The following is a 19857-nucleotide window of genomic DNA, read 5'->3' as shown; positions in this document are numbered from 1 at the left end:
CCACCACTGACCTGTCTGATCATCCCGGCTGTCGGGATACAAGCTCAGGGTCACGATAAAACTACTGTTCAGTCAGACAGTGGGCCACCGTTAGCAAAGACTTCACTGGGAAGCTGGAATGTACCAGATGTATTCAGAGGTGCGTGGTGGGGGTGGCACATTGACTCCTCTGGCCAAGCATTCTGAAGGCAAGCATGACCAGTAAACCCATCCAATATCTAATGGTGTGGGCACGCCTCTAGCATCACTGATGTGAAGTGTAGACTGAGAGCTATGTCATTTATGCCCCCCACTCATGCTTGGGAATACACAAGTTAATAAGTTAATCTTTTTATGTTAGTGGTAGCTGTCTTATGTTCCACACTCATGATTATGATAGTTACAGGGGCAGTATTTGGTCTTTTTTTTTTTAACTTGAGTATTTCTTATTTACATTTCAAATGTTATTCCCTTTCCCAGTTTCGGGCAAACATCCCCTAACCCCCTCCCCCTCTATATGGGTGTTCCCCTCCCCATCCTCCCCCCCATTACCGCCCTCCCCCCAACAATCCCATTCACTGGGGGTTCAGTCTTGGCAGGACCAAGGGCTCCCCTTCCACTGGTGCCCTTACTAGGCTATTCATTGCTACCTATGCGGTTGGAGCCCAGGGTCAGTCCCTGTATAGTCTTTGTGTAGTGGCTTAGTCCCTGGAAGCTCTGGGTGGTTGGCATTGTTGTTCATATGGGGTCTCCAGCCCCTTCAAGCTCTTCCAGTCCTTTCTCTGATTCCTTCAACGGGGGTCCCGTTCTCAGTTCAGTGGTTTGCTGCTGGCATTCACCTCTGTATTTGCTGTATTCTGGCTGTGTCTCTCAGGAGAGATCTACATCCGGTTCCTGTTGGCCTGCACTTCTTTGCTTCATCCATCTTGTCTAATTGGGTGGCTGTATATGTATGGGCCACATGTGGGACAGGTCCTGAATGGGTGTTCCTTCTGTCTCTGTTCTAAACTTTGCCTCCCTATACTTAAAGCTCCCTTTACACTTCCCACTAAGCCACAGCAGGATCTTCCACAGTTATCCCTACCTGCTTCCCCAGATGTCTTCGAACACTTGCTTTGTGAGGGACCACCCTCACACGCCCCTCTGCTCTGTCGTTCCTCAGACGAGAAGTGCAACACGCAGTTAAAAGTCATTTTAAAATCACCTGGCTGTAGCTTGTCATTCCGGCTGTAGGATGCTTTCCGGGGCAGCAGTTTTTACCAAAGCTACCACATGCAACCTTCTTTGCCCCTGGTGCCATAGGCTAAGCTCAGATAGATGCCTGTGGTGCTTTCAATAGAGTCTGATCTGATGTCATGCTGGAATTCCTTTATAAAACAAAAATGTGGAGAGAGACCCATATCCGGTGGCACACATCGTGCTGGTGGAAACATCTGTGAAAATGGTGGTCAGAAGTGGTTGTGTGGAACTTCTCTATTATGCTGAAGTTCATTGACAAAATAAACATTAACACTTGATGCATAATAATCCACGGTGCTATCGGGAGAAAGACTGAGGTAAGACAGCAGCTGGCACCCTGTTCGTTTGGTCTCAGCCTGTTCGTGGGATTGCGTTCTTTGGTGCTGCAATGGATTCTTCCTCTGCTGTGCACAGGAAGACCAGGGTATGAATGTCACCCCAGAGAGACGAGGGGCCCTGATATGGGAGGGTGCACTGGGACCCTGCTATCTTTACACAGGGTCACATCCAACTCCACAGGGCAGCCACCAGGTGAGCAGTGCATAGGTATTTCCACACACTGGCGATGACACACATGCTGTCAGTTAACGTCCTATAACAAATCGCTTTAAATTTTGATGGAGTGAAATGGGCCATAAAAGAAGATATAAATACCTTGGTTAACTTTGTTGTTTGTAGTTCGCAATTCTCTGCTCTAAAGCTCTCCTGCCAGGCCGGCCGTTTTCCCGCCGTCCCTCCGACGTCGTATTGCTGCCAAACATGACCTTGCTGTTGTTGTTTCAGATGGGCGTCCACAAAGTGTTCTTGAAGTACTGGCATGTGGACCAGCTCGGTGACCTGTGGCTCCAGATGCAAAGGAAGATTGTAACTTGTCAGAAAGGTAAGGACACAGGGGCACTCAGTGAGTCTCCGAACCACCCAGGGCACCTCTGAGTTTAACTGTCAGTGGGGTCAGTGCCACAGTGGGCTTCCCAACCCACTCGACGACACTCCATCAAGGCGAGCAATTGCACTCCTCCAGCAAGGGTCTGCGAGGCTGTGTCCCGCTGCAGTCGGGGTTTGTGGGTCTCGCATGTCTTATTGGTTCTGTTCTACATGAAATTATGTAAGTTCTCACCTCAATCATAACTTGGGGGAGGAAACAAATGTATCTCGCTAGTCCTGCATTCTGTACCTTGAAGATCGCCAACCGCAGTGTTCTCCTTAGGAAGCACTGGAGATATTCGGTAGGAATGCACACCTGGCTCCTGGCTGCAGCTGCAGTGGGGGTCCCTGTGGCACCCAGTATAGATCTCAGCTGTGCTGGGTTCCAAGAGCTGGAACCAGCCAATTGCCCAAACAGCATCTCTGTAGCTCTCCGTAAGCCTTGGAAAACCCTGGACTCTGTTTTCCTTTAGGAGGGATGGTAATACTTGCTGTGGCTTGTTTCACGACCGTTGGCATCCTTTACATTGTAATGTTGGGAGACCAAATATGTTCTCTATCCAAATTCAAATGACTGCTGAGAACGTGCATTTTTACAAAACAACCGTCCCTCACATGAAATGGATACAAAATGGGATGTGTGTGTATGTTCCTGTGTATGTCTCTGTGAATGTGTGTACATACATATGTGTGTGTGTGTGTCAGTGCACATGCACGTGTGTGTGCACGTGTGTGTGCCTGTGCATGTTGGGATGTGTATGTGTGAGTACACATCTGTGTGTGTGCACATGTGCATGTGTGTGTGCACGTGTGTGTGCACGTGTGTGTGTGTGTGAGTGTGTGTGTGGGTGAGTGGGAGCACCACGTGAAGCATCTCTTTTGTGTCAGCATGAAGGACAAAGGCAAATACTGAGTAGTTTCCGTTATTGCTTTCCTCCTTATTTTGTGAGACGGGGTCTCTCACTAAACCTGGTGGCTGTCTAAGATGGCTGGACAGCAATCCCTGTCTACTTTTCTGGCCCCCAGACCTCTAACCTCCCAGTGCTCCTAAAACCAGCTTTTCCACAAGAGTGTTTAGTGGCTAAACCCAGGTCTTTGTGGTTTTCTAGCAACCGCTTCACCCACAGAGCCATTTTCTCAGCCCTCTTTAAGTAGCTTTTTGTGTGTTCAATAGTTTAATTCATTGTTGAATAGCACAGGAAAGAGAAGTTAGATTATGCCAGATTTCATAATGAGCACAAGTCTGGGATGTATTTGAAATTCTCTAAACCTGGAACCCTGCTAGAAACATGCTATAAGCCCCATCCACTCTGTTATCCTTCCTGTGTGGATCCTGTTAGGCTGTGGCCTTGGTAGAAATCTCTGGTGGGGCTCCCCAGTCTCTGATGATAAAAACATCCTGCAATACACAGAATTTAACATGTCTAGTTTAAATCTTGACCAAAGTTCAGAACCTTGTTCCAAGTCAGCATCCACCTTGGCCAATTCAGGCCTTCCCCTTACAGAACCCATGAGAGAGAGATTATGGTCTTGGTCTCTGTATCTCAGGTCCCTCTTGCTTGTGCAGGACCAAGAGGAGAGAAAGAGGGGAGAGGGAAGGAGGAGAAGGAGGAAAAAAAGAGGAAGGAAGAGAAGCAGGAAGAGGAGGAAGTGGAGGAGGTAGTAGAGGAGGAGGAAGAGGAGAAAGTAGAGGAGAAGGAAGAAGAGGAGGAAGAAGAGGAGGAGGAAGAGGAGAAAGTAGAGGAGGAGGAAGAGGAGAAAGTAGAGGAGAAGAGAGAAGAGGAGGAGGAAATGGAGGATGTAGTAGAGGAGGAGGAAGAGGGGGAGGAAGAGGAAGTGGAGGAAGAGGAAGAGAAAGTGGAGGATGAAGAAGAGAAGGAAGGTGAATTGGAGGAGGAAGAGGAAGTAAAGAAGGGGAAAGTGGAGGAGGTGGAAGTAGAGGAAGTAGAGGAGGTAGTAGAGGAGGAGGAAGAGGAGGAAAAAGTGGAAGAGGAGGAATAGGAAGAAGAGGAAGTGGAGGAAAGGAAGAGGAAGTGGAGGAGGAAGAAGAGGAGGAAGAGGAAGTGAAGGAGGAGAAAGTGAAGGAGGAGAAAGTGGAGGAGGTGGAAGTAGAGGAGGAAGAGGAGGAGGAAGTGGAGGAGGAGGAAGTGGAGAATGTAGTAGAGGAGGAGGAAGAGGAGGAGAAAGTAGAGGAGGAGGAAGAGGAAGTGGAGGAAGAGGAAGTGAAGGAGGAGAAAGTGGAGGAGGTGGAAGTAGAAGTGGAGGAGGAAGAGGAGGAGGAAGAGGAAGAGGAAGTAGAGGAGGAAGAAGAGTACAGCAAGGACTATAGCAGGCATATGGTGACCCAGCACTGGTATTCCCAGCTGGGACAGATTTGAAGTGTTCTTTACCCATCCTGATTGCATTTCTCAGATCCCATGCACTCACAGCAGTTCTCTGGCCAGCACCTTGTCAGTGTTCATAGACCCTGCTCACCTTCACCCCTCTCCCAGCCTTGAAAACTGCCGTGCCCTGGAGAAAGAGACTGGCAGGCACCTCTACGGGTACTGCCTGTCCTGTTGGTCACAGAGGTGGCCTTGAGGCCCTGCAGACTGCTGCTCCCACACTATTTCAGGCTAATCTCTGGTGTCACTCTCTCCAGCCTAGGGCTTGGGGAGTCTTTGCTGGTTCTGAGTCCCTTTCTCTCTGGCATATGACAAACATGCCCTGTGCACCCCTGCGACTTCACCCAGCATCCATGCTCGAGAGATGTTGGCCAGGATGCTTGGAACCTCGCCCTGACCAGCTCCAGGCGGCACCTGCACCCCTGCCTCACCTGGAGCCTGGTTGGAAATGCAGCCTCAGCACCAGCCCGCCCTGACTGAATCCCAACCTGGCTCTCAGCCACCGCTGAATCTGGGTCAGGAAGAGTCCGTTTAACACCATGTTATGTGTGAACAGAGCAGGGCACCTCAGTGTTCCCAGGAAATGTCCTTAAATATAAGTAGAGGAATCTGTGCCCTTTCTTCCACCTGACGCCCACTTGAGAATCTTCCTCTAGTTAGCCTCAGAGAGAAAGTTGCTCCTGGAACCAGCCTGAACAGGGTTGAGCTGAGCTCCACCCGCTCAGCTTTCTGAAGATAAGAATGGGGGGCAGCCTTGAAAATGGCATTGAGATAACAAAACAAAACCATGATTTCATTTGAATAAACAAAATAATGGACACCAAAAAAAAGCAAAACAAACAAACAAACAAAACACTTTGGGAACCCGCAGGCTCTGCGATGTGAGCATTACTCACTGGTTTTTATTTTCTCATCTCTTAGAACTGATATTAAATGCGCCCAAAATTGATGTAATCTAGATACGTTTCCCACGTTTTAATTTCTTTGGCTATTGTTATTGTTGTTGTTGTCGTGGTCATCATCTTCATCGTAAGTAAACACTCGGGGAGAAGAAAATTTTGAATTTAAAGAAAAGTAAAATTTAAACGCACCCTGTAAATGAAGCTGTCGTGGCCTACTGGCAGAGGCTGGCCTTAAACTCTGGACAGAGAAATCTTGGGCCCACTTCAGCATGCTTGATGTGTGTGTGTGTGTGTGTGTGTGTGTGTGTGTGTGTGTGTGTGTGTGTGATTCTTTGTTGAGAACGGTCGTTTTCAGCAACCCATGTGGCTTTATTCTAGAAGGCCGCCCATTGGAAAGGGTGGGGAGATCGAGCTATCTGCCTATGGGACAGCAGGCTTCATGGGCGAGCAAGGTGGTATCCTGGGAAACCTGGCATTTGCTCTCCATGTCAGTCTGCCCTGTGTTTCACGAGCTTAACCCCTCTCCACTGAGTTTCCACCTTTGCCTTCTCAAGGCTGGTAACTGTTTCTGTTCAATGGGAGACGAACAGAAGCCAGAAAGCGCGGACCAGTCTCCAGCCCCCTCGGGTGCTTCATGTACTCTGCATGTTATGCTCCTGAGAGTCTGACCTACCTTTTGCAGTTATATTTTTGTTGTTTATAGACTGATTCGGCACAGCCGTCCTGTAGGGACGTTGGTGCAGTCGTATTCCAAAGTAACTTTCCAGTTAGCATCGTCATCTGGGTTTAAAGGGTGAATTTAAGCCCTAAGTGGAGAAAGTTGTCTCTAACTTTACAGCATCTCCTAGACTGCCCACACACGTGATGCCTTCAGGCATGGGGGAGTGTCACACAGTGGTTTCCTTCTGACACTGCCCATCCTTTTAATCTACAGTTTCCTCTAATCTGGGGCATTTGAAGCCTGAAGGGATGGCATGTCGGAGGCTGAAAAGCTAGTGTCAGAGGTCAGCAGCCTGTGCCTGACCCCAGCACCTGCTGGGTCCGGCCCTTACACCTACCTTGCCCACTCAGGGATGAAGGCCAGGTCCCTTTCTCAGAAGGCAGCCTGCTCCACTTCCACCCTGCGCTAATTGTTAGCAAGTTCTTTCATCTATTGATTGCAACATCCTTCCTTCCATGTGACTTCCCCCATTGCTGAGCTGTCCCCTCTGGAGGGCCACAAATCACATCTAGAGGGCTGCAGGCTTGGGGGATGGAGCTGCACAGAGGGATTGGAGCCCACGCTCTGCCGTTCCTTGCTTGTCTTTACTGGAAGTGAAAAGAACTCCATTATCCTTGAGACCAACACGCGGAGATCTTTCTTTGTTACATTGTTTCCACGCTAAGTGGCATAACTGAGTATCCGAGAGGCTGAGTGCCTTTAAATCCCGCCTTCTGGTTTTTCTCTCTCTTCAACAAAATCCCTACAGATCAATTTTACTGGTTTCATTGCATTTTTTTAGATAATTGTTCCCCAGATTTTACTCATTTTTCTAGACCAACAATCTTGAGAACCAGGAAGGGTACATTTCCTATTCCTATAAAACCTCTGTAGCTCTCAAGGTAGTGTTAATCTCTAATCTCAAGGTAGTGTTAGTCTCTAAAAATTACATTAAAAACCCAGGACTATTATGAGCAAGTATTTAAGAAACTAACTAGTTCAAGGAGCCGTGAGGTTTTTCTGGAATGACCAGGAATCATGAAAGACTATTAGTGCACCCCGAAATGGTTCTGGAAAAGCCACACCCAAGTGAGGTCTTTCTCATGGGTTTGATCCAGGCCATCCTCGTCAGCTTGTGTTAAAGACAAGAGAATTCTGTATAAGGAGCCTCATTCAGGGAAAGGGTTGTCCATCGTACTATCTTAGCGATGTCCTCTTTGCTGTGATTAAATACCCCCAACCAGAGCAACTTAAGGATTTGTTTGGGCTCATAGTTCCTCAGGAATCTGGTCTATCTTGGTGGGGAACATGAGGAAGAGTGAGCAGGAAGCAGGGTGGTCTATAAAGTCTCAGTGCACAATTGGACTGGTTCACTTCCTCCAGCAGTGTTCTGCCTCCTAGAGGTTCCTCACCCTCTGAAATGGCACCGCCAGCTGGAAACCAAGTACCCAAGCCTCTGAGACAGTGTGGGACACTTCACATTGAAACAGAGATTGGGATGTGCTCGCAAACTCTTATTCTGGGTTAAATGTGTTAATTTTGGGTTGCAGTGCTTGTGTATTTGTGTGTGTGTGTGTGTGTGTGTGTGTGTATGTGTCTTTGTATGTCAGTGTCTATATCTGTGTGTGTTTCTATATGTCTGTATCTGTCTGTCCGTATCTATCTGTCTGTATCTATTTGTCTATATGTGTCTATGTCTTTGTGTGTATGTGTCTGTGTCTGTATCTCTGTCTGTGTCTGTATCTCTCTGTGTGTGTATATGTGTGTCTGTATGTCTGTGTCTGTATCTCTGTGTGTGTCTCTGTATGTCTGTGTCTGTATCTCTGTGTGTGTGTATATGTGTGTCTGTATGTCTGTGTCTGTATCTCCGTGTGCGTCTGTGTATGTCTGTGTCTGTATCTCTGTGTGTGTGTCTCTGTATGTCTGTGTCTGTTTGTATGTCTGCGTCTCTATCTGTGTGTGTGTCTGGATCTGGGTTTCTCCCTTTAGATCTGCCCACTGACCTAGGGTTGTATTCTTTTATGAAGTTATAAGAGGGTTTCTGGCACGCCAACACTTACTTCAGAGAATGAGCATCAAGCAGCAAGAGGTTACATCCATCAAGAGCTTCTTACAGAGCACAGAGGATATGGCACTGAAAACCTATGATGCCCTGGTTATTCAGAATGCTTCTGACATCGCCCGGGAACATGATAGGCTCCGGAAGGAGGTCCATGCTGCCTACCACAGGAACAGACAAGAGGAAGGAACCAAGAGGTAAGGTCAATCGATGTCTTTGTCTGTATCCCTAAATACCTTCAAGATAGGTCCTGGGAGTTAAGGGGACTTCTGATAGCCCTTAACACAAAGCACAACTGAATGGAGAAAAGAGAATGGCTGGGTGGCTGGGGAATAATGCCTGCATGGTATGTTAGGCCAGACACCCTAGCAATCACAGGGTTGCTTTTCCTGGGAGGTTCCCTTCATCAAAAACAGTCTCCACCTGTAAGTTTAAAAATAACATTGTTTCTTCAGCCTCCTTGATGTTACTTAAGCCTCACATAAAGCCCTGAGCTAGCAGAATCAGCTAGCAAGACCTTTAACGTGCTTGCGAGGTGCAAGGCATATAAGGCTGGCTAACAGAACATCTGAAAACCTGGTCAAAGAATTCAGACACCACGTTGAAACCATAAAAGTGGTAAATAAATAGGAGTCCCTGTATGTGAGGTGCATGGCCAGGAAAGACAGAATCAGACTCCTTGCACAGACCTTCGTGATTACGTAGCTGTCAATTCTTACTAAAGACCTTGGGAACTTCTTGTTTCTCTCTAAAAATGACTCTCCCTTGCCATCACTGCCTGTGTGGAATGAGTCTGTTGCTGTTGTTAAAGTGGAAATGGCTATGGGTCTTTGCTAATTAGCTTCCAATATCTTAGTGATTAAACACTGGAAAAAAATTCTTTTGTACAGAAAACTGTAATTAAACCTCACAGAGGGAACAAATCATTTGCCGAGCGGCCTCGCTTCATCCTCAGTGACTTCATTTTCTACATGGGCAGCCAGCTCGCACGCCGCTGGTCTCCAGCCCTGTGGATGCTCTGACACACACAGATGTAATTATGAAACAGATGAGAGGAAACTCCTGGTGAAGGGAACTCACCAGCGTCTCACACAATTACCCCCCGACACGTGAAGGCAGAAAGGAAACCGTGAAAGGAGGACGACTACTCTCTCTCAGTGGCTTCCCAAATCATATTTATCATTTTCCCTACTGGAGCTAAACAGCCATTGCAATTCCTCGATTTGATTAGGTTTTATTTGCCTGATATAAAATTGTGTCAAGAAAACGTCCGCCTGCTATTTGTTGATACCAGCAGTTCGCTCGGCACCAGGCAACTGTGCAGAGTCACAGGAAGAATCATAATTCCATACATAATTAGTAATTGCTGGTGAGACTAGATGAGGAGAGAGAGAGATTGGGGGGGGGCAAACTGTGAATTTCCCTTGTTTGGTGCAGAGCATGCCCGTCTTCTTGACAAGTCGGGGTGACAAGCTCTGCATACTGGCTGCAACACTAACTCTCTATTAAGATGGATTTCCCAGAAATTATCATTCAGATTGAAATTCTGCCTTTTTCATTTGCTTAAGAATCAGACTGTGAAAAATTCAGTCTGGGGATGGCTGATGGGAAACATGAAGCACTTTAAGTAGCTGGAGCATTGAGCATTGCTGGGGGAAATCCTGAAAGGAACCATGATGGATATCCCCCAGTGCTCCAGCAGGGGCCAGGCGGGCCTGGGTAGCAATCCCTGGGTGAGCAGGCTGCTAAGAACTGGACCCAGATTTTCCAGCAAAGCCAGCTAGAGAGGCTCCTTGCCAAGGAACTCTCTCTGTGTCAGGGTAGCTGGTGGGCTCATCAGGGTCACCTGAATGGCACACCTGGGCCTCCGTGCTCTGTGACTGTTTGTGTTCTCTTTTCCCTTAAGAGCTGAAGACCAGGGAGGATGCCGGCATGCCCATTCCAACTCAGTTCCCGTGCCCATGGCAGTGGACAGCCTCGCCCAGGCTCTCGCCGGCCCCTCCAGCCGGTCCCCATCACTGCACTCTGTGTTCAGCATGGATGACAGCACTGGCCTCCCGTCACCACGGAAACAGCCTCCACCCAAGCCAAAGAGGGACCCCAACACCCGGCTGAGTGCCTCCTATGAGGCTGTGAGCGCCTGCCTTTCGGCCACCAAGGATGCAGCCAGCGAAGGTTAGCCAAGGGAGGGCCAATGAATGCTGTTCTCACAAAGGTTAGCCAAGGGAGGGCCAAGTGAATGCTGGGTTCTGGTCAGGGAGTGCCCGTGGCACCATCGTGGCCCTAATATAGTCTTTTTAAAATAGAAATAAATCCAATTGTTGGCTTGCTGGCAGCTTTTTAATCATTAAATATAAATAATATTCAAATCCTTAAGCCTCTTAGGGGAAAGCTGCTTATATGTCAGTTCCTTCACTCGGGGTCCCACCTCCACGTTGAATTAACAGCCTCAACGCCTCAACGCCAAGGCGGTACTAAAAGTTGGTTGCTGCTCCATATAAACAGTCACTAATTAATTAAAAAGGTAAAAATATTCACCAGGCTTTCCCGATCACGATCTAATTAAAATTTAAGCCCACTGGTTTTTTTTGTTTGTTTGTTTGTTTTGTTTTTGTTTTTTGTTTTTTGTTTTTTAACATGGTGTGTGAAGTTACAGATACAGGGGATCATGGCCACAAACCTCAGTGCGTGTGACTTTCAGACCAGATGGCAAAGGGCTCTGCTCTGAGGGGTGAAGAAACGGTTATGCAGAGTGGGGAAATGGGAAAAAAAAAATCCATGTACTGTAAGTGCTCACCCATGGCTGGTGCTGCCACTGGAAAACAAAGCAAGTTCTTCTGAACCGGACGTTCCCAAGTGGAACGGGTTACAGATAAGATGCATGGATGGCCCACATGGTGCGTGGCGGCCACCACATACCTAAGTGCACGGTGTCCTTCGTGGGGATGCAGAGACCCTTCTCATGGGGAAGGGCAGGTCATAAACAAGTCAACTCGTGATGATTTTAGCCTCCGGCCATTGCTGTGGAAAGAGAGTTGGCGATGGTGTCATCATCGTGTAAGCGCGAGAAGATTCTAGGGAACATGGAGTGTGGCGGTTTGCTGTGAAGCTGCGTCATCTCAGTGGTTGAGAGATTCAGTGATACAGAAATGTAGCAAAATGACAAAATCGATTTAGAGAAAGATCCAGGATTCTGACCCCTGACAGACACCTAGAGCAGTGGCAGCATCCAGGATCCCTCAGAGTCGGCCACACTCCTTAGGATCTTACTGCAACTTGATACGATTGGTTGACATCCACGGGAGGCCTGCCTTCTTCTCAGAAGAGAGGAGGAGAGTCTGGATGGGGAGAGGCAGAGGGGAGGTGTGTGTGGAGGGCAACTGGGAGGACAGGAGGAAGGGGAGACTTAGGTTGGCTACAAACACTAATTAATAATAATGATGATAATAAAATAATAGAATGTAATAGAGCTGAGAGAAAGAAAGAATCAAAGAGAGGGCCGGGGAGATGTCTTAACGGTTCAAAGCACTGACTATTCTCTCAAGGACCCAAGTTTGGTTCCTAGCCCACCGTCATCTATAAAACCATCCAGTTCCAGGGCATCTGATATCCAATGACCTGTACACACTGGACATGACATGTGGTATATATACATACATGTGGGCAAACACACATGTAAATAAAAATTAATCTTTTTTTTTTTTTTAGAAAGAATACAATAAGGGGGCTGGAGAGATGGCTCAGTGGTTAAGAGCACTGACAACTCTTCCAGAGGACCTGAGTTCAATTCCCAGCAACCATCTGTCATGGGATCCAATACTCTCTTCTGGTGTGCCTGAAAACGGTTACAGTGTACTCATATGCATAAAAAATAAATGTTAAAAGAAAGAAAGGAAGAAAGGAAGGGAAGGAAGGAAGGAAAGGAAAGGAAGGAAGGAAGGAAGGAAGGAAAGGAAAGGAAGGAAGGAAGAAGGAAGGAAAGGAAGGAAGGGAAGGGAAGGAAGGAAGGATAAGACAAGAAAGTTTTCTATAGATATTTTGGCTCAAAAATCAAGGCTGCTGTTTTGGTGCACCAGTTGTATTTCCAAAGCTTTTAGGAGGTGATATGGGAGAAGCTCGTGTGTCCTCCGCGTGCAGGGTGGAGCGTCTAGTGCAAAATGCAAAAGGCCTGAGCAAGGGAGAGCAGTGGCGGCCAGAGGGCCATGCTGAGGGTCTGCAGTGGATGTCTCCTGGATCGGTGACCTAGAACACGGCCCGGCAGGAAGCAGGCTTGCTCTTCCGCTGGGCCTGACAGGGGTGCTCAGAACAGTGAGTTGCCAGTGACACTGTTGGAGGGTCTCAGCTCCAGATCTCAGAGGGGATCTCAGAGGGTGAGGTGAACAAGAAGAGAAGACGCTTAAACAACGTGGGCGATGAGACAGCGTTTAATACTCTGAGAGGAATGGGATGGGGAGGTGATGGCCTGGAGACTCAAAGGAAGCCAAGATACCCCAAAATATAAATGAGACTGAACAGCACAATGCCTGTGAGGTCAAGCCCCATTTCTCTTTGCACCTAGCAGTCAAGCTCCATTAACTCCCTGCACAGGCCTCAGACTGTCTGTCTTGTGAGGCCCAATCCAAGGTCCCCAAGTTCTTGACACTGTTCTGTCCCCTCAGGGCTGGACATCACATAGATACAAAGAAAAGGGAAATAGTGAGAAAATATGACTGCAGAAGGGATCCAGGCCCTGTGCTGGAGACAGAAACAAATGAACAATAACACTGGACATGCATGTGGTATATATACATACATGTGGGCAAACAGCACCTCTTTGGTGCTGGGCCTAAGCAGAACCACACGGAGAGAATTGGAAACCGGGGGCTCCTAAACCCATCCTCACGGTGTCTGGTCTTCATCTTTAAATTCTTGCATGGCCCATGTCTTATTTCTCGAGATAATAGGAACCAGGTTGGGCTGGTGTGGATGGAGACTTAGATACCAGTAATGTATCTAAACACGGAGCCCCAATGGTAAGTATGTTGTGCATGGAGATGTGTCTCCCCCTCCTCCCAGGCCTTAGGCAATGTTGACTGTGACCTCAGGATGGCTCCGGTGTGGAGTGGAGTCTCAGAGCCTCTGAGATTAGAAGTGCAACGTGGCTTCTTCTGAGTTCTGTTAGACACCAGAACTTGCCCCACTGTTCCACCCGTGACCAGGGTTGTTTCGGGCCTTTGTTTCATTGGCGTGGTTAAGTACTCATGACTATTTTATACGTAAACTTGGAGACTAAAAGGGGAAAACTCCTGAATTAAGTAAATTTTAATTGTCCTTACATCCATTCTTGCAAATAAGCCGATCACATGCGCGCACCCCAAAATAGCACGCACCCCCGAAATAGCCACAAGACCAAATTAGGCTTCCGTACTCTAACTATGGCTCCCCTAATTTTAGCTTATGAAGAGTAAAGGCTCCTAGTCCTGGCCCACAGAGACTCCAAATTAATATTCAGAGAGCACAGCAGGAAGCTGCGCTCCCTGCAGAACCACTGCTTTACTTCAGGCAAGGCACCTGCTGGAACTCCACCTGCTAAGGCGCCAGCCATACTCTAAGGAGCACTGTCTAGCTCCCATGACTATTTTCCCATGGTTAATGGATTGCTGAGAAGTTGAAAGAAAGGGGGGGATGGTGCTTACTGACATAAGGGGCCTTATTCTCGGTATTTCCCATCCTCACAACAGCCCGTGGCAAATCGCCATGGCCCTGTGCAGATGGGGAAACTGAGTCAGGGAACAGGATTTGACATGCCCTTGTCATTTGGACACCAGCTCTGCTCCAGCCAGGGAGACCCCAGAGCCCCATTTCTTGGCTGCCCCACCTAACAGGAGCCCCATCGTTTAATACAAAAGGCTTTACCTCTAAAGCAAGCCTGGAAGGGAAGCTACTCTGGTGTTGCTTAGCAACCCACCCAAACAGTGATTTGAATAAGATGATGGCTGTTGCTCCGTCTCTCAGGCTCTGGGTCTCGGGAGATGTGGATTGTCTGGTGGCTCCCACTCAAGGTCCCACACGAATTCAGCATCAGTGATCTAGAATGCAGGTCACCGGGTCTGGTCCCTTCATCGTGGGATGCCTCAGCATCCAAGTGTTTTCGGTATCTCTAGCTGGTCTCTGCTTTTGCTTTGGTGGCTCAGAGATTTCTAGGGTTAATGTAGAAACCCTCTGCTCCAAAGCACTCACTGTAGGTGAGGAGAGATGGGCGGATAAGAGCCACCTTTTATGGACCACTCCCAGGAGGCACGGAGAATTGCTTCTGCCTTGCCTACTCACCGGGACAGTTCGAGCATCCTGTCTGTACAGGTTTGCGAAAGAGATGCACATTCAGTCACTTGATGGGGCTGCATCCCCCGACACCTGAGGTTTAGGCTGAAGTTCCTTAAACTGTGAGCATCCCTGACTCCTTCAAGGCCATGGTTCTCTTGTTAAGTTCACTTGGATAAGTTTCATTAGACGTGTGCTAGACAGACATGTTCCTGCCTGAAAGTGGACATGAAGTGACACCCAGGGTCTGTGCACACGACATTTAAAACAACAGTTGTCTTGTGTCAGAAGGCCCTCTATTGGAATGGAGTGCTGCCCCTGACCATCATCTCCCTAGGCTCTGAGGTTGATGTTCTGGGGGTTTGAGGTGCTCTCTAGGCTCTGAGGAGGATGCTCTATGGTCTCAGGTGCTCCCTTTGAATTCCAGCTCTTCATCTTGACAGCGATGTAGCCTTCGGGCTGGTGTTCTCTCAGCCTGCTCCCTGCAATTCTGGGAGCCGGAGTCTTTTCTTCAGGCACGGCCGCTGCCGTTTTTGGGGGGGACACACAGACAAAGTTCCTTTAAAGTTGGGTTTTCTTCACCATCGGAGGCAACCCTTAGGCCAGTGGCCTTGCTTCTCTGGAGCTTCTTTGGAGAGATCAATGAGGAACACCATAGGTCTTTCTGAAGTCTTAATGGAGGGTGTTGTTGGCGAATGCTTGGCTCTAACTTCATAGCACGTTTCATGGAGGTCCAAGTCCTTTCTGCATGTGAGAATAATATGCCATTCTCAAAGCACCAGTGGGTTCGTAGATAGAGAAAGCCCTGCTCCTTTTTGGTAATAAGTTCTTTGCCCCATCTCTTTATTGTCACACTGGAAGGACTCTAGAAGCGGCTGTGTCCCACTGCCGCCATAACAAATCCTTAGCCAGGCCGGCTAGATATTTCCTCCTTACCCTCTGACTACAGCCTAAAGCCCTGCTTAGCTTTGCATGACTTCCTCTAGCCACACCGTATCTGCTCTGGCTCCTCTCAGAGCTTCCTTGGGGCCCACAAGCTTTGGTTAAGGGTCACTTCAACACTGACTCACTAGAGTGAGGCCACTGTCACCATCAGAGGCACAGGTTCCGATATCTGCACCGTGCCTCTGGGATTATACAACAAACTTCCCAGAAGGCAGTGAGTTTGGATCCAAGGACGCTGGCAGTGTTCTCTCGAGGGTCTACAGTCTGACTGGTCACACTAAGCAGTTCTCTGTACAGTGTGATCATGGCTGTCTTTGAAGCTCTGGCCCTTAAAGGCATGGCTCATACATTTCTGGATTTGACAGGAAAGTCTTTGGATCTTCTAACTTAAGTCCCTTTCCCACAAGGTTTCTCCTCCTTTGAAGCATCTTCTTCCTCTCCTCATGGCGTCTCTTTCCCTCCCTGAGGCCTCTTCGCATATCCCATGGAGGGGCTTCTGTGAGGAGTCCACACTGCTCAGGTGTAGGAAGCAGGCTATGTTGCCACGGCCCAGCCTCAGAAGTCAGGGTGTCCTCAACACCACCCTGTCACCATCTCCCTGAGGCCTCCCACTTGGAAGCCAGTTGGAGAAATGTCTGCCACTGTAGATCTGCTGCTGCAGGTGTCTGTGAGATGGCTGTGCAGTGGTGTGGAGCCAACTGCCTTCCTAGGCAGTGGGGAAAGCTCAGGAGCTGCTGTGGGTCAGCCCTCTGGGGAGTTGGGATGATGCACATGCATTAGGGAACCGGGAAGTTAGCATTTTCTGTTTATAGTACTTGTCTGCTTATGGGAGGTCTGGTATGATACCATCGTACAAAGACAGCCATGAAGGTAGAGAGTCAACCATACTTTTTTGCCATTTCCATTACGGTGTGAGCACAAGTTGGAACATAGCGAAATGCACCCACTAGCTGTCCTCTTGACTCTGAAGGAATGGATTTCCTATGCCATGTGTGTCCACGCTGAGGCTGAAGATGGGCCAGTTATCTTGCAAAATTATAATCTAAATCCCTCCTCATTTGCAAACATCCAGAACTGGCAAGGCCCTGTCACCCTGGAGAGTAGGTGTCTCCTCCTGATGCAACTGTTACAGTTCCTTTTCTGTGGGCCATCTTCCTCTGTGCATAGCCTGTCTTTGACACCAAGACCTAAAGACAGTTTCCCTTAGTGTTCTCAGGCATCTAGGTCCCCCTCCAGGTGGAAGGGACACAAGCCAGGAGTCTCTTCTGCTCAAAGGACATAAGGGCTGGCTGTGGCAACCAAAGCGGTCCAGGGCAGGGTCACTCGACTGCATCTAGGCCTGGTTTCCGTGGGACACACTGGCTGCTGACTCTTGTATCTCTGTCTTCTGCCCTAGCTCTGACACGGCCCAGACCCCACAGCGATGATTACAGTACCATGAAGAAAATTCCCCCTCGGAAGCCAAAGAGAAGTCCCCACACGAAGCTCAGTGGCTCTTATGAGGAGATCTGGGGACCTCGGCCTTCTGGTACAATGGGCCAGGTGGGCAGACATCAAGCCCCAGGGACACTGGGTGTGCAGTGGGCCAGGCCTGACTCCATGCCACAGTGCACACCCCAGCTGCCTCTGCACCTGCCATTGCCACAGGGTGACTATGACGATGACGGTGAACCTGTGTATATCGAGATGGTAGGGAACGCAGCCAGGGCAGGCGGATCTGAGACTGACAGCCCTGACCAGGGCGAGTCTGTATATGAGGAGATGAAGTACGTCTTGCCTGAGGAGGGCTGTGGCCCAGGGATGCTTACCTTCCTGCCTGCCTCACCACCTCTGTTTTTAGAGACCCGAAAAGCCATCATCTTGGAGGCTGGAGAGGGGAGCTGCCAGCCCCTGAAGGACACGTGTGACATCCCCCCACCCTTCCCGAATCTGCTTCCCCATAGGCCGCCACTCCTGGTCTTTCCTCCCACCCCAGTGACCTGCTCCCCAGCTTCTGATGAGTCTCCACTGACACCCTTGGAGGTAAAGAAACTGCCAGTCTTAGAGACCAACCTCAAGTACCCAGTGCAGTCCGAAGGCTCCAGTCCCTTGTCACCACAGAAGAGAGAAAATGACCAGCTGACGTCTCCTGGTTTTCCTGTGTTTAATGGGCCCGGCCGAATCTCACCGCCTGCCACACCACCGCCACCTCCAGGGCCACCTCCTGCACCCTGTGGGCCACCTCCTGCACCCTGTGGGCCACCTCCTGCACCCTGTGGGGCAGCCCCTGCACCCTGCAGGCCACCCACACACTTTGCCTTTCCACCAGATTCTGTCTTGGTCACTGCAGCGAAAGCACTGACTAACTCTGACTTGCCCAGAACACAGCCAAAGCCCAGTTCAGCCCCAGTACTGGGTCCCTGCAGCCCCTCTGTAAAGGCTCCATATTCACCCGGAAGGACAGCCAGAGCAGACCTCAGGAAGGCCTCATCCACCTTCTCCCCACCGAGCCCTTACAGCCCACCCAACAGCAGGCCGCTGTCCAGCCCTCTGGATGAGCTGGCCAGCCTCTTCAACTCGGGAAGGAGTGTGCTGCGCAGGTCTGCAGTGGGACGAAGGATCAGGGAGGCCGAAGGTAAGCAGAAACTCTGTGGAATCCTGGTATGTGTGCATAACGTAAGCCACATTCCCTGTGCATGACCATTCAGAGTAAGTGTTGATGGAGAACCTGGCCTCATATGACCAGTAATAATAAGGTTGGAACACTTTCTGTGACTTCTGAATGGCACACACTGACATGACTTGACAAATTAGTGCTTGGGCACTTAAAATAGAGCAGAATTGACACTTTCCTTCTCAGTTTTGTTGGTGCTGTTGCTTCTCTATGATACTTCCTGACAACCTGAACATGGTATCCTTTGCTGGTCTGATGTTGCTGCTTTGTGTAACATAGTATCCTTTGTGCATCTGATGTTGCTGGTTTGTGTTTTTGCCATCATTCACAGTAGATCCCCAGTGTCCTTTTGTCCCATGTGAATATCATGCTGGCCCAGGGTATCTGATATTGCCATTGGTCCGGTTATGCCTTTGTCCTTAACACTTTGTCACCTGAGTATGGCCCTGGATGGTTGTTTTCTTCTCTCACATAGCAAGCCAAGGAAGAGTGAGGCCTGGTCCTGTTTTTGTTTTTTCAGTCACAGCTTAGCTGAAGAGCCTCTGCAGTCTCTGGCCACTCTACTGAACTGGGGGTTAGGCTGCTGCGCTAGAGGCAGCTGCCAGCAATAAGAAACACCCTGTGTTCTGCAAACGAGGAATGCAGCCAGCAGCACCAGTCCATGAGGATGCTCTGGCAGTCTCTGATGTGGAGCCCACCACATCTGCTTTATTCCTCCATGTTCAGTGTGCTGTGCTTGCAGATCCAACGGTCATAGAGGGAAAATTATATATATTGTTCTTTTGCAAAATATCTTCTCAATGCTCTATCTTTTGGAGAAGAAATGAGGCATTGCGCTATTCCAAGGGGGAAGGGAAGCATATCAGCCTGAGTCCCACATCCCACTGGGGATGAAGACAGCTGTACCTGAGCCACTGCAGATAGGAGGCATCTTCCTCAGGGGCAAGCTCAGGAATCGACTCCAGGAGTGGAACCCAGAGTATGGTACTCTGTGCACTCAACTTGCTCCTTCTTAAAGGACTAATACATACAGTTTCTAGCTCCCCTGGTTTGATGAAAGCAGGATCCTACATAATAAAATTATAGGAAAAACTGGAAAGCAATACGAAAAAAGTAGGCCAAAGCTCTGGACCTCTGACAAGGAGATGAATATCCACTCCCCAGCCATGCCTCAGAGTGCCTAATTATTTGTTTAACTAACAATTTCTCCTTAATTATAGGCCATTAGTAAATGAAAGTATATTGGTAAAGAGCAGCAGAGTGTAATTCTACAAGTCATGTTTTATCCCAACAACCAAAATGGACCCTAAAAGGAAAGCATTCAATAAAGTAAAAAAAAAAAAAATGCTATTTGAAGCTAGAACTAAAAGTGTATCAGGGTCCCATCAAATATGACTTTCCATAGATCAGAACTGGGTAGCTTCATCTAGATTCCATTCTGTCAAAAAGTAGTGAAGTCCACATAAGTCTAGAGAGAACTTATCACTTAGAAACTTCAAGGAGGTGGCTGGGGAGTGGTCAACAGTTAAGGGTGCTTGCTGCCTTTTCAGGGGATGTAGGTTCTGTCCCCAAAACCCATACCAGGAAACTCACAGCCACCTGTAATGCCAGCTCCAAGGCATCTAGAGTCCTCTTGTAGCCTCTACAAGCACAGATGCATAAACAGATACAAAGATAAATAATAAAATAAATCTTTAAGAAACAAAGAGAAGCCTCAAGGCTGCAGAGCAGGTGAGGGTATCAGGAGGCCTCTAGGCACAGCCTTTAAGTCT

General features: G+C 48.7%; 1 protein-coding gene across 1 annotated transcript in view; it reads left to right on the top strand.

Moving 5' to 3' along the window:
* The window catches only part of Myo16 (myosin XVI), a 382886-nt gene that overhangs the window by 299104 nt on the left and 63925 nt on the right, over positions 1 to 19857 (top strand). Inside the window, 4 exon segments of the mRNA XM_032918632.1 lie at positions 2002 to 2098; positions 8156 to 8384; positions 10094 to 10362; positions 16829 to 18046. Coding sequence (XP_032774523.1) covers positions 2002 to 2098; positions 8156 to 8384; positions 10094 to 10362; positions 16829 to 18046 — 1813 coding nt within the window.

This window comes from Rattus rattus, chromosome 13 (genome assembly GCF_011064425.1).
Source record: "Rattus rattus isolate New Zealand chromosome 13, Rrattus_CSIRO_v1, whole genome shotgun sequence".
NCBI classification, from domain to species: domain Eukaryota; kingdom Metazoa; phylum Chordata; class Mammalia; order Rodentia; family Muridae; genus Rattus; species Rattus rattus.
This window is presented reverse-complemented; position numbering and strand designations above follow the sequence as displayed.